This window comes from Heteronotia binoei, chromosome 16 (genome assembly GCF_032191835.1).
Source record: "Heteronotia binoei isolate CCM8104 ecotype False Entrance Well chromosome 16, APGP_CSIRO_Hbin_v1, whole genome shotgun sequence".
NCBI lineage: Eukaryota > Metazoa > Chordata > Lepidosauria > Squamata > Gekkonidae > Heteronotia > Heteronotia binoei.
In genome coordinates this window covers 26,806,616-26,817,838 of record NC_083238.1, presented here as the reverse complement: position 1 = coordinate 26,817,838, position 11,223 = coordinate 26,806,616, and the positions used below count along the sequence as shown (strand labels likewise).

Sequence of the window (11,223 nt, the reverse complement as noted above, 5' to 3'; positions counted from 1 at the left end):
CTAAGGAGCTTTTGATCTTCATCTTCCTTCCCCACAACCCCTTGTATTTTTCAGAAGCATGGGTTTAATTTAATACTTATTCCAAAGTCACAATAACAATCACAACAGCAACAACAGAAGATGAAAAGAGTGATCCTGACACAAACAAGAGAGCCAAATTATTTTAGGCTGAGTTACTCTGATCCCACTGATCTCACATTTAGATAGAAGTAACACCACACAGGATTGCATTGGAATGGCAACAGTTGGATTGTTATTAATGTGTTATCTCTACATTTCTTCTTTGTACATTGGTCAATAGTCAAATAGCCATTACCCAAGGTAATAAGCCTTTTGTGCGGGTAACCAAACCAGTTTGTTTGCTAAGCTTACTCATCTTCCTTCTGGATGCTTTTTGTCCCCACTGTGTGTATTCACTCAGATGTTGAAATAGCACTGGGTAGAAAATCCAGCCATTTGTGAATTGGTTCCTGAAGTGTCTGCTGAAAATCTGTAATAGCAACCCAGTCGCACTCTGGAAAATGAAGACACCTCTTGTATAAGCGTCAAACATTCATTGCATGTGTGGAAATACAGTGGTGCTTTGCACTTTCATTTCACAAACCTCCAGTTCAGGGCTACAGTTCTGTGCAAGATACTTGGAAATAATCCCCAATGACCAGAGCCGGGTTAGGTTCTTTGAGTACCACGCATATGATCAATGGTGTAAATTGGTTAAGAATTTAGCACCTGTTCTGGATAAAATAACATCTATCATATCAGCAGCCTTGGTGGCCCTTGTAAGGATGGAAAGGTGGGATACAGATTCTGTAAATAAATTAAATATGCACCATTGGAAATTATTGGCCTCCTGCTAGGTGCCATCAACCAGATTTTACTTTGAAAACTACCACTTATTTCATGAAAAGGCGTTGGACTCAACTGTGACTGAGCAACAATAAAGGGTTGCCAACAGGCCTGGAGGAAAGTGCCCTACCCCTTTAATAGGGGCTTAATGGGAGGGAGCTTTTCATGGTGTGGGGTAAATAAAATCCCCCTAAACCTAGATTAAAGCGACCACAGGGTGGGAAAGGAAAGGAATCCTTCTCTCAGCTCCAACTGTTGCCCTCCATAACATGTGACTCTCCAAACCACTGATAGGTACTCTCTGTAAGGCGGCTTCCTGTGCTCAGTCTAAGCCGAGCAGGCCAAGAGAGGCACTGCAATGTTGTGGTTAAGGATCTTGGGAGTTCTGGGTTCGAATCCCTACTCTTCCTTGGAAGCTCACTTTGGGCCAATCAGTGATTCTCAGCCTGACTCACAGTTTTGTTGTGACTAGAGGATAATATCGGAGGAGAGAGGATGATGCTCTAAGCTGCTTTGGGTCCCCATTGGGGAGAAAGGCGTGGTCTGCATAAAGCAAATAAGTGCTTTTCCTAATGGCTTGCTGCTCTTGCTGCCTCTTCCTGCTTTGGTTCTGGAACTCTCTCTCTCTTTCTGGCTCTACAAACCCTCCCAGAGCGTTTGCCGAAGCGATCTCGGAAAGGACCGCGGCTGAACCTTCGCCCTTCCCAGCGGGCGCTCACGTTAACCCCTGATGGCCCGTAGGGGCGGGTGTTGTGCTGCTGTCTCTCGAGCCGGAGAGCTTTTTCGTGGCCTCCGAGTCCGGCGTTTAAGGCAGTTGCCGGCTTTGCCTCCCCGCTGAAGGGGCCCTCTACCCAGAACGGACCCCTTGTCAGAACTGGAGCAAGACCCGCCATGGAGGACCTTAGGCAGCCCCACCCGTTGCCTTTGCCCAGCCCCGCGCACCAGGTAGGCGACTAGCGGCTCTTCTCTTTCCCGAAGGCAAACTTTGGTTTACACCGCCCGGAATCGGATCGCAGCGCAAATGTTGCCTACAAAACACGTGCCGCGCATGGCTGCTCGCTTTCCGCCCCCCCCCCTTCTCAAAACTAACCCGCGGGCTGCGCGTGGGCTCGGTCCCAAGGGGAGGGGGTGGGGGGCTTACCTGCGCCTTCGACGTTGTTAGGAGAACTGTGGAGAGGGTGACTCTCGGGGGTTCTAATGTCGAGATCTTAAACGTCCCCAAAACGTTTAGAATTGCAGCGCTAGGACCACCTAGGGAATCTTATCTGAAATACTGTGAATGGCAGGTGTGTGTGTGTTTTGGGGTGGTGGTGATATCACTGAGCTCCCAAGGTAGTGTAGTCATCCTAAGGTTAGCCAAACTGGAGCCATAGGTGGCTTGCTCTTTTACACATATTGTGTGGCTCTTTGAAGCCTCACCATCCAGTCAGCCCGCTTGGAGAAAGCATTGGTCTCTTTAACTTCTCCGAGCCATGCCAGCCGGTGGCCTGAAGAATGCGTTTAAAGTTGCTTTCTTTCTACCTCTCTCGCTCCCTCCTCCATCTATTTCCTTTCCTTCCTTCCCTCCCTCCAACGTCTGACATTTATTCTATGTGGTTCTTACATTAAGCGTGTTTGGCCACTCCTGCTCTACACACCTGCTTGGGAGTCATCCCCCCGCTGGATAAAGCGAGGCTGACTTCTGAGCAGGCCTCGGATTCAGCGGGAGCTCACAGGAACACAGCTCCTGAACCTTTATGAGAGTTCCACCTCCTCCTTCGAAGAGTTCCACCTCCTTGTCCATTGAATAGTAGGTGCAGCTACATAACAATCCCTGGATGAGCTCCGCCACCTGTTTTTCTACAAAATTCCCCTTGCTTCTGAGTAAGCTTGCCTAGCATTGGACCATAACGATAAAGTCCTATGAAAAGTTGCACCCCTTTTGAAACTAATGCTTTTAGAATCTCCAGGATCTGAGCCTTACTGAACTTTCCTGCCGTGGAGGTAAGTGGATGTGTAAGTGTGCATAGAATTTCAGCCTTGATGTTCTAAATGGGACCGTGCTGTATAAAAGTATTACAGTACTTGCTGGATTCCCCATGGTTATTTCTTTTCTGGTTTCTCTTCAGATGTTCAACCCACAAGTGCCAGTTTAGAGGTTCTCTACGAAATGCAGGTTGGCGCTATTTCAGTGGAAACTAGTAGCAGGGAACATGTGTGTGCGTGTCTATTAATACTTCTCTCCTGACATCAATTTTACTGTATTGAAATAGGAGGAAGCAGATGAAAGGACAACTCTGATTTATAAACGGAGGAATAAACAAGGAACTAGTAACCTCTCATCAGCAGCTTTTAATATTATCAACTCTATCATAGGATCGGGTATAATAGGTAAACGTATCTCCTAAAGTTTAATATTTTGCTGTATAGTGATTGAATATTTTACTGGCTTGTGTTCTGAATAAAACTAAGTTGTCAAAGATTTCAGGTTTTCACGGCTGGTAACATCATTAGGGTTTGTAGAATCTTTCGGAATCAAGTGCTGTGTTCTACTGGAGAAAGTTTTCCTTCCAGACGTTTCGTTCTCAGCTGCGGAGAACATCCTCAGTGGCGTTGCAGCCGGAGCAGGCGCTCAGACCTTCTTGGCTGCTGTGCATTGAGTGGGGCCAGGGCTGCTGGAGAGCTGCTATTTCTAGGCTGGAGGGGGTGTGATGAAAGGGCAATTAGTGGCTTCCTGGAAGGGTAGTGATAAGGAAACTGGCTGTTGAATGTGACCATTGTTCCGTGTTAATTGCTGGGAGGGTTGGAAGGGGTTTGAAGATAAGGAAGATGGTTGTTCTGAGACTTTCTGAGACTTTCCGCAATTTATAGTCTGTAGGGTGTTTTGCAGAGCTGGGTACCAAGATTGGTGGATGAAAATGCCTTCTTCGGAAGAAATTGCAGAAAGTCTCAGAACAACCAGCAAATTCCACAGAACAATCAGCACAGTCAACAACCATCTTCCTTATCTTCAAACCCCTTCCAACCCTCCCAGCAATTAACATGGAACAATGGTCACATTCAACAGCCAGTTTCCTTATCACTACCCTTCCAGGAAGCCCCACCAAACAATGGGCACATCCACAAACTAATTGCCCTTTCATCACACCCCCTCCAGCCTAGAAATAGCAGCTCTCCAGCAGCCCTGGCCCCACTCAATGCACAGCAGCCAAGAAGGTCTGAGCGCCTGCTCCGGCTGCAACGCCACTGAGGATGTTCTCCGCAGCTGAGAACAAAACGTCTGGAAGGAAAACTTTCTCCAGTAGAACACGGCACTTGATCCCGAAAGATTCTACAAACCCTAATAATAAAACTAAGTTGGTCTTAAAGGTGCAATCGACTCCTATTTTGTTCTACTACTTCAGACCAACACTGCTGCCTATTTGGCTTTATTACTGGTAGTAGTAATTTATGCTAATTTGATTACAGTGGTACAGACTTTCAAATTTGACTTTATTTAAAATATTTTAAAAGCCCACTTTTCTCTCAAGCAAATGGAACCCAAAGTGGGTTCCAAGACAAATCTACTTAATTTTTTTTTTTAAAAAAATCATAACATTAAAGCTGACCAGCACATAGTGAGATAATCATTGAACTTGGCATTAATTTGGATTTTTATTTCCTTATGCAGGCCTAGAGAGGATGGTGAAACAGATGGCACATGATATTGCCATTGTGGCGTCTATGCAATTTGGGCTAGTAAATAGAAATATAAGGTTGCCAGCACGCCTGAAGGAAAATGGCAATGAATATTAAAACATTGGATACTTCCTATGGTATATGAAATCAACGGATGGTAGAGTTTGCTATTTCTCCCAGCCATTGAGTTTATGTAGCTGTGATATGGTTCATCTGGTAACGTAACCTACTTTCCTACTTTCACAGGGAGGGGATTCTGTGGCTGATTACAGACCAGCACTTTGGGCCGACTCAGAGATGCCTCTGAAGTCGGCCCCAAAAATCCCTCCACATGCAAACATCTGCCGGGCGTCCCCATCTTGCACTCACCCCGTCCTTCCGGCCGCTCCACCCGGCTCAAACAGCTACCATTTTGAAAGTGGCAGCAAATATTTGAGCAGGCCGTCAGTCGCCGGATTGCCGTCTAGACGGGGAAGGGCGCACATGAGGCGACTTGGTGGTCTGGAGCTGTCAAGCCGCCCCAAGCTATTCCGGGTTGTTTTTAAAAAAAATGAAACCAATCAGAGTGCTCGTGTGCTCGTGCGCACCAGCGCTTGCCCCACCTCAGGAAAACAAAGGAATCCGGGTTCTGGGTCGCCTTTCTGTGTGGCGGCACCCAGCCGCCTCATGGATGGGATGCCGGCGGCATGCAGGTGAGCATGGGGAGGCTCTGGGACGGCTCTTTTTGGGCCGTCCCGATTCGGGCCGCCTGCCTGCCACCCCAGGTTGCCCATCTGTTTTCAGCCAGTGTGTGTGTTTTAATACAATACATATGGAAGCTGTTGTTAGATCAATGTTGGATATATTTTATGGAGTGTCCTATGAAACATTTTATAAAATGTTCTGAGTAGGATGTTGTGCCTGATGAGGTATAGCCAGATGAACCATACCACAGCTATATAAAATCAATGACTGTGTCTCTGTGTCTCTTCTAATTTATTTCTGCATTGAATTCAAGGTTTTGGGGGGGTTTTTTACCTTTAAGACTTGGTACCCACATATCTGAAGGATTGTATCTCCAAGCAACTCTAGAGTGGGAAATGTAGGGATGGAGGCTAGGGAGGTCAGAGTTTGGGGAAGGGAAGGACCTCAGTGGGGCCTAAAGCCATAGAGTTCACAGTTGAAAGCAGCCATTTTCTCCAGGGGAATTCATACTTGTAATTCCAGGAGATCTCCAGGCCCCACTTGAAGGTTGGTAAGACTGAGGCCTGTAGCTACATGAGGGGCACGGGGGGCATGGCCCCTCTGTTTAACCCCCTCTTCCCTCTGTAGGGCCCCTCCATTGGAGAGACGGAGAGGATTGCTAGGAGCCTAAACCCCGCCCATGAATGGCCCATCCCACTTCTGTAAGCGGCTGACAGTTCTACAGACTGCCAAGCGATTCATGGGGGAAAGCATCATTTTTCAGTACAAGGATTTTGGCTGCCTTCCATAGCAGACTGAAAATCTGTCACTTGTGGTCCTTCAATGTAACTGGTTTTGTAGGAGCGCTGCAAATGCGCATACTAGGTGTGACAAGGTTGGGGGGGGGCTTCTTCCCTGTTAGCATTCCCCCCGTCCCCACCCCACCCCACGGTCGGACTCTGGCCTGCTGCAGGCTGCTCAGGCAGGCATGGTCTTTCTCTTGAGTAGTAGGGGGAAGTGATACTCGCCTGGGGGCAGGTAGAGGTCAAAAGCAGAACTGGGAAGAAGCAGCCAAGCCCTGAGCCCCCCCCCCATCATTTTTTTTTCACCTGGGCCCCTCCACCCAAAATTTTCTGGCTATGGGCCTGGTAACACTGCTTTTCCACATTTGAACTGCATTGAGCCCTATGGTCTTCCTATGTGACTGCTTTCTGTTCCCTCTCTGAAAGCCATCAGGAGGTTGCACTGTGGTCCAGAACGTTTTCTGCTGCAGCTCCTTCTTCATGGAATGAGCTGCTCTTTGAAGTGAGAGCTATATCCTGGTCTGTCACACAATCTCAGCCTAGCTTGTCTCACTGAATAGCTGCAAGGATAAAATGGAGGAGAGATACATGGAAAGGGCTGCTGTGTTGGCTTGCTAACCTCCAGGGAGTTAGAAACCCAACAGGTACTCTCAGTGTGTGAGACTGGAGACCAGAAGCACGTGAAACAGCTTTCTCTTCCAACCTCCAGGTGATGGCTGGAGACCTCCCGCTATTACAGCTGATCTCCAGGTGGCAGAAATCAGTTCACCTGTAGAAAATGGCTGCTTTGGAAGGTAGACCCTGTGGTATTATACTCATCAAAGTCCCTTTCCTCCCCAAGCCTTCCTCTTCCCAAACTCTACCCCCAAAATCTCCAGTTATTTCCCAACCTGAAGCTGGCAACTCTACTGCTTTGGGTGGGAACTGAGGGAAAAGGCGGAGTATAGCTGAAGTATATAAAATAAATATATAAATAATATATTTTTTTAGATACCCAGAAAGATGCCTAATAAAAGTGTCAGTCAGTCATGTGCAGGGCAGAGCTTTTTAGGAAGGCCTGTGCATTTTTAAAAATTTGGCCTTCATTCTCAAGGATAATGACTTTTTATTATATATTGGAACTAGTTTTATGTAAAGCTCTTTGAGCAGCAAGAAGTGGGGGTGTATACATATGTTACATAACATCAATTATTTCATTTGCAGTGTGGCTCACTAAGAATTGTTTGTGGTAGTGTTTATGGTGATGATACCACTGGCAGTAATTGACTGAGTTGCCTTCAGAGTTGCCAGATCCAGGCTGGAAAACACCTCAAGATTTTGGGGGTAGTGCCTAATGATGGTGAGGTTTTGGGAGGGGCTGGACTTCTGTGGGATATAATGTCACTGAGGCAATCTTCCAAAGCAGCCATTTCTCCGTTGCCTGGAGATCAATTGTAATAGTGGGAGAACTCCAGTCACCGCCTTAAATGTCACATTGGGAACAGTCCAATCATTGCCATTGTCTGAACTGTTCTGGCAGGACAGGCTGAAGGCCCTAGGGTTGCCATCCTCCATGTAGAACCTGGAGACCTACCACTTTTACAACTGATCTTCAGCTGGCAAAATTCCCCTGGAGAAAATGGCTGCTTTGAAATGTGGACTCTGGCATCATACCATGCTGAGGCTCCGTCCCTCCCCAAACCCCGCCCTTTCCTGGATCCACCCCCAAAAGTCTCCAGGTATTTTCCAACACAGACCTGGCAATTCTAGGCCCTTGAGAAGGAAGGTTTAGGAAAAGATGGTAGGCTGGAAGAGAAAGGGAATCCTTAGAGTGAAGGAATCCTCAGAAGAAGAAATAGCTTGAAGGATTAAAGGAAGACAAGAGAGTGGGCATTTGAGAGGGGAAAAAAAACTGGTTGAACAAATCAAAGATGTCTGTAAAAGCCAGGAATCACAGAGATGAGGAAAAATAAGGATCAGATACTGTTTTGAATTCACCAACCTAATGGGGAAAATGGGCAAAGCAAACTTTATAAGTTATTGTACATTGGATAATGGCTCTAGAGACTTCCATAGCAGTAAATGGAATGAAGGATATTTAGGTTATTGGAACAACAACAGCAAAAAGTCCAAGGAAATTATTGTATTGGTGTGTGTATTTGTGTTGGGTAAGGAGGAGCTCTAAAATGGTGATTTTCAAGTGTTTTATTTGTTTTCATTATACATTTTTCACTGCACCCCAGTGAAGGGTTACAAGATGCATTCTTTATTGCTTTTGGATATAGAGAACTCAACGCTTTCTATGGTTCACATTAATGAGCAGTAAAATTTTTGAAAAAAATATCCTTCTAATATAATTTTGTCTTCACAGGCCTGCCTTATTCTTTGAGGGAAGCTGGCTTTCCCTTAGGAATACTGCTGCTGTTGTGTGTGGCCTACATCACAGGTACTTTTCAAAAACTGTTGCTGTTGTAAGGTGAAAATGTAGAATAACAAATTTTTTGAAAATCAGTAGCAATGGGCAAACGAACTACATATAGGAATTCAGAGTAGTTAAATCAGTAACAAGTCTTTATTAATACTAATCTTTTGAGATTGTTTTTGGTTTTATTTTTTTATTTTGTCTTTTCTATATTATTTTCTCTGACTGGCAAGAGCTCTCCAGGGTCTCAGATTAAGATCTTTAACATCACCAGCTACCTGATGTTTTTAAATACGAAGGATTCAATCTGAGACCTTCTGCGTATATAAAGCAGATCCTCTACTATTGAACTAAAGTCCCTCCTCAAACATATCACGGGGCCTAGAGAAGCACACATGAAAGGGGAGGGACAGTGGCTCAGTGGTAGAGCATCTGCTTGGGAAGCAGAAGGTCCCAGGTTCAATCCCTGGCATCTCCAAAAAAGGGTCCAGGCAAATAGGTGTGAAAAACCTCAGCTTGAGACCCTGGAGAGCCGCTGCCAGTCTGAGAAGACAATACTGACTTTGATGGACCGAGGGTCTGATTCAGTATAAGGCAGCTTCATATGTTCAATTATGCGGCTCCCTGTGCCCCGAGAAGCAAGAATCTGTCTCTTGTCAATCTTTTTTTTGCTTCTTTTTAGTTCACCCCAGGTTCTTTATTCCTTTCCCTTCTGTAACAGTGAAGTTTTGCCCTTGCTGCCAACCAGTTGCTCTCCACAGAGCAAACTCCCTAGCAACAGCATGACTCCACTAGCTTCTTCCATTATAAGGAGAGAGAGTGCTTCCAATATTGGATGGAGTGCCTGAGCTGGCAAAGCAGCAAATGCAGCAGTAGCTTGCTGCTTTAGCCCCTCTTGGCTTTATTTGGACATACGCCACTGAAGTAAGTGGTCCTGCATACACTCTTTCAGAAAAGGTGAATGACATGATGTGGCGGGGGGGGGGGGGGAGGCATAGGATTCATCACTGAATCACTGAAGATTCTGAGCAAGGAAGATGTTTCTGTGTAAGTGCTGATAGATACAGCTTCGTGTTTCAGTGGGCATTGAGTTGGATCCTATCAGCTTTTGGAGAGCCAGTTTGGTGTAGTGGTTAAGTGCGCGGACTTTTATCTGGGAGAACTGGGTTTGATTTCCCACTCCTCCACTTGCACCTGCTGAGATGGCCTTGGGTCAGCCATAGCTTTCATAGAAGCTGTCCTTGAAAGGGCAGCTGCTGTAAAAGCACTCTCAGCCTCACATACCGCATAGGGTGTTTGTTGGGGGGGGGGAGGTAGAGGAAATTGTGACCGTTCTGAGATTCAGAGTATAGGGCAGGATATAAATCCAAAATCTTCCAAAATCTTCTTCAGCTTTTCTGCTGATGAAAGGGGAAGGAGGGGTCACTTTTGACCACCCAAAAGGTTCTGCTGGTGACCATGGGGCTTGCATAGAGAAAAGCCCCCTGAGACAGGGGCTGCATTGAGGAGGGAGATTGGGTGAAATCAACTGGAAAGATTAGTAGCATCCATCCCATACTCTCTCAGAATCCTTCAATGTAAGCTAGTGTGTATAGAACATAAGTTGTTAAGATAAGTCAGATCAGAGTTCCCTCTAAACCACCAGCCCTGTTTTCCACAGTAGCTAACCGAATTGTTTTAGAGATGCAGAAACAGGACATGAAGGCATTATCCATCCCCTGGTCTTGCTGTCTAGTGACTAGTATTTGCTAACATACTGCCTTCGAAGATACAGTACCATTTAGCCAACGTGGCTAATAGCAGCGATGGCCAAACTTGCTTAACATAAAAGCCACATAGAAAAAATGTCAGATGCTTGAGAGCTGCAAGACATGAACATCAGATGTTGAAGGAAGGAAAATAGATGGGAGGCGGAGGAAGGAGGGAGAGGTGGAAAGAAAGCAACTTTAAATGCCTTCTCCAAGCTGGCCAATGAGGTGGTGGAGGCTTCGAGAGCCACATAATGTGTGTGAAAGAGCCACAGTTTGGCCACCCCCAGCTAATAGCTATTGATAAATGTTCGAATGCATCTGTAAGCTCAGTTTCATTTTGATTTTATCTCCAATGTTTAAATTTTTATATTCTGTGTATTTTTATTTGAATCTATTATGCCATTAAAGGTTTGGTATGGATAAATGTCTCTCCTCCATGAATTTGTCCAGTCCCCTTTAAAGGCCTTGGAGAAGTGAATTTTGAGCATTGCTGATACATTTTGTGAGGAGGTAATTTTTTGTCTGTCCTTAATCTATATGGAAGGGTCATTGGCTGTCCCTCAGATTATAATATTACAGAAAGATTTTTCTTTTGATCCTGAAACGACAAAGATTTAACAATCCTAATATATTTTCAGAATACCTGTTTTTTGTCTCGAGTCCTACACTGGTGGTAGAAAGTGACATCAAGTTGTGGCCAACTTACTGCAACCCGTAGGGGTTTCAAGAAAAGGGACAAATAGAGGAGGCTTACCATTGCCTTCCTCTGCATTGCAATCCTGGGCTCTTTTGGTGGTCTCTCATGCAAGTGCTAACCTGGGCTGACTCTGCTTAACTTCTGGGATCTGATGAGTTCTGGCTAGCCTGGGCCATGTAGGTGAAAGCAAACTACAAAGAATAACAATCCTGATATATTTTTTTAGAATAACCATCTTTTTTTAAAAAAAGTTCTGCACAGTAGAAGTAATATACTGGACATTTACATATTCCCAAGTTCCAAATACATACGTTATTAGAGCAGCATGCTTGTCACTTCCCTGTGATCAGACTAGCACAGGGGTGGCCAAATTGTGACTTGGGAGCCACATGTGGCTCTTTCACA

At 45.5% G+C, this 11,223-nt stretch overlaps 1 protein-coding gene across 1 annotated transcript in view; it reads left to right on the top strand.

The window, feature by feature from the left end:
• The first annotated feature begins 1,420 nt into the window (after positions 1-1,420).
• SLC38A11 (solute carrier family 38 member 11) overlaps positions 1,421-11,223 on the top strand; it is a 47,104-nt gene continuing 37,301 nt past the window's right edge. The window contains exons 1-3 of the mRNA XM_060257254.1: positions 1,421-1,791; positions 3,099-3,216; positions 8,320-8,394. Coding sequence (XP_060113237.1) covers positions 1,738-1,791; positions 3,099-3,216; positions 8,320-8,394 — 247 coding nt within the window. The 5' untranslated portion in view covers positions 1,421-1,737. The remainder of the gene's footprint in view (positions 1,792-3,098; positions 3,217-8,319; positions 8,395-11,223) is intronic.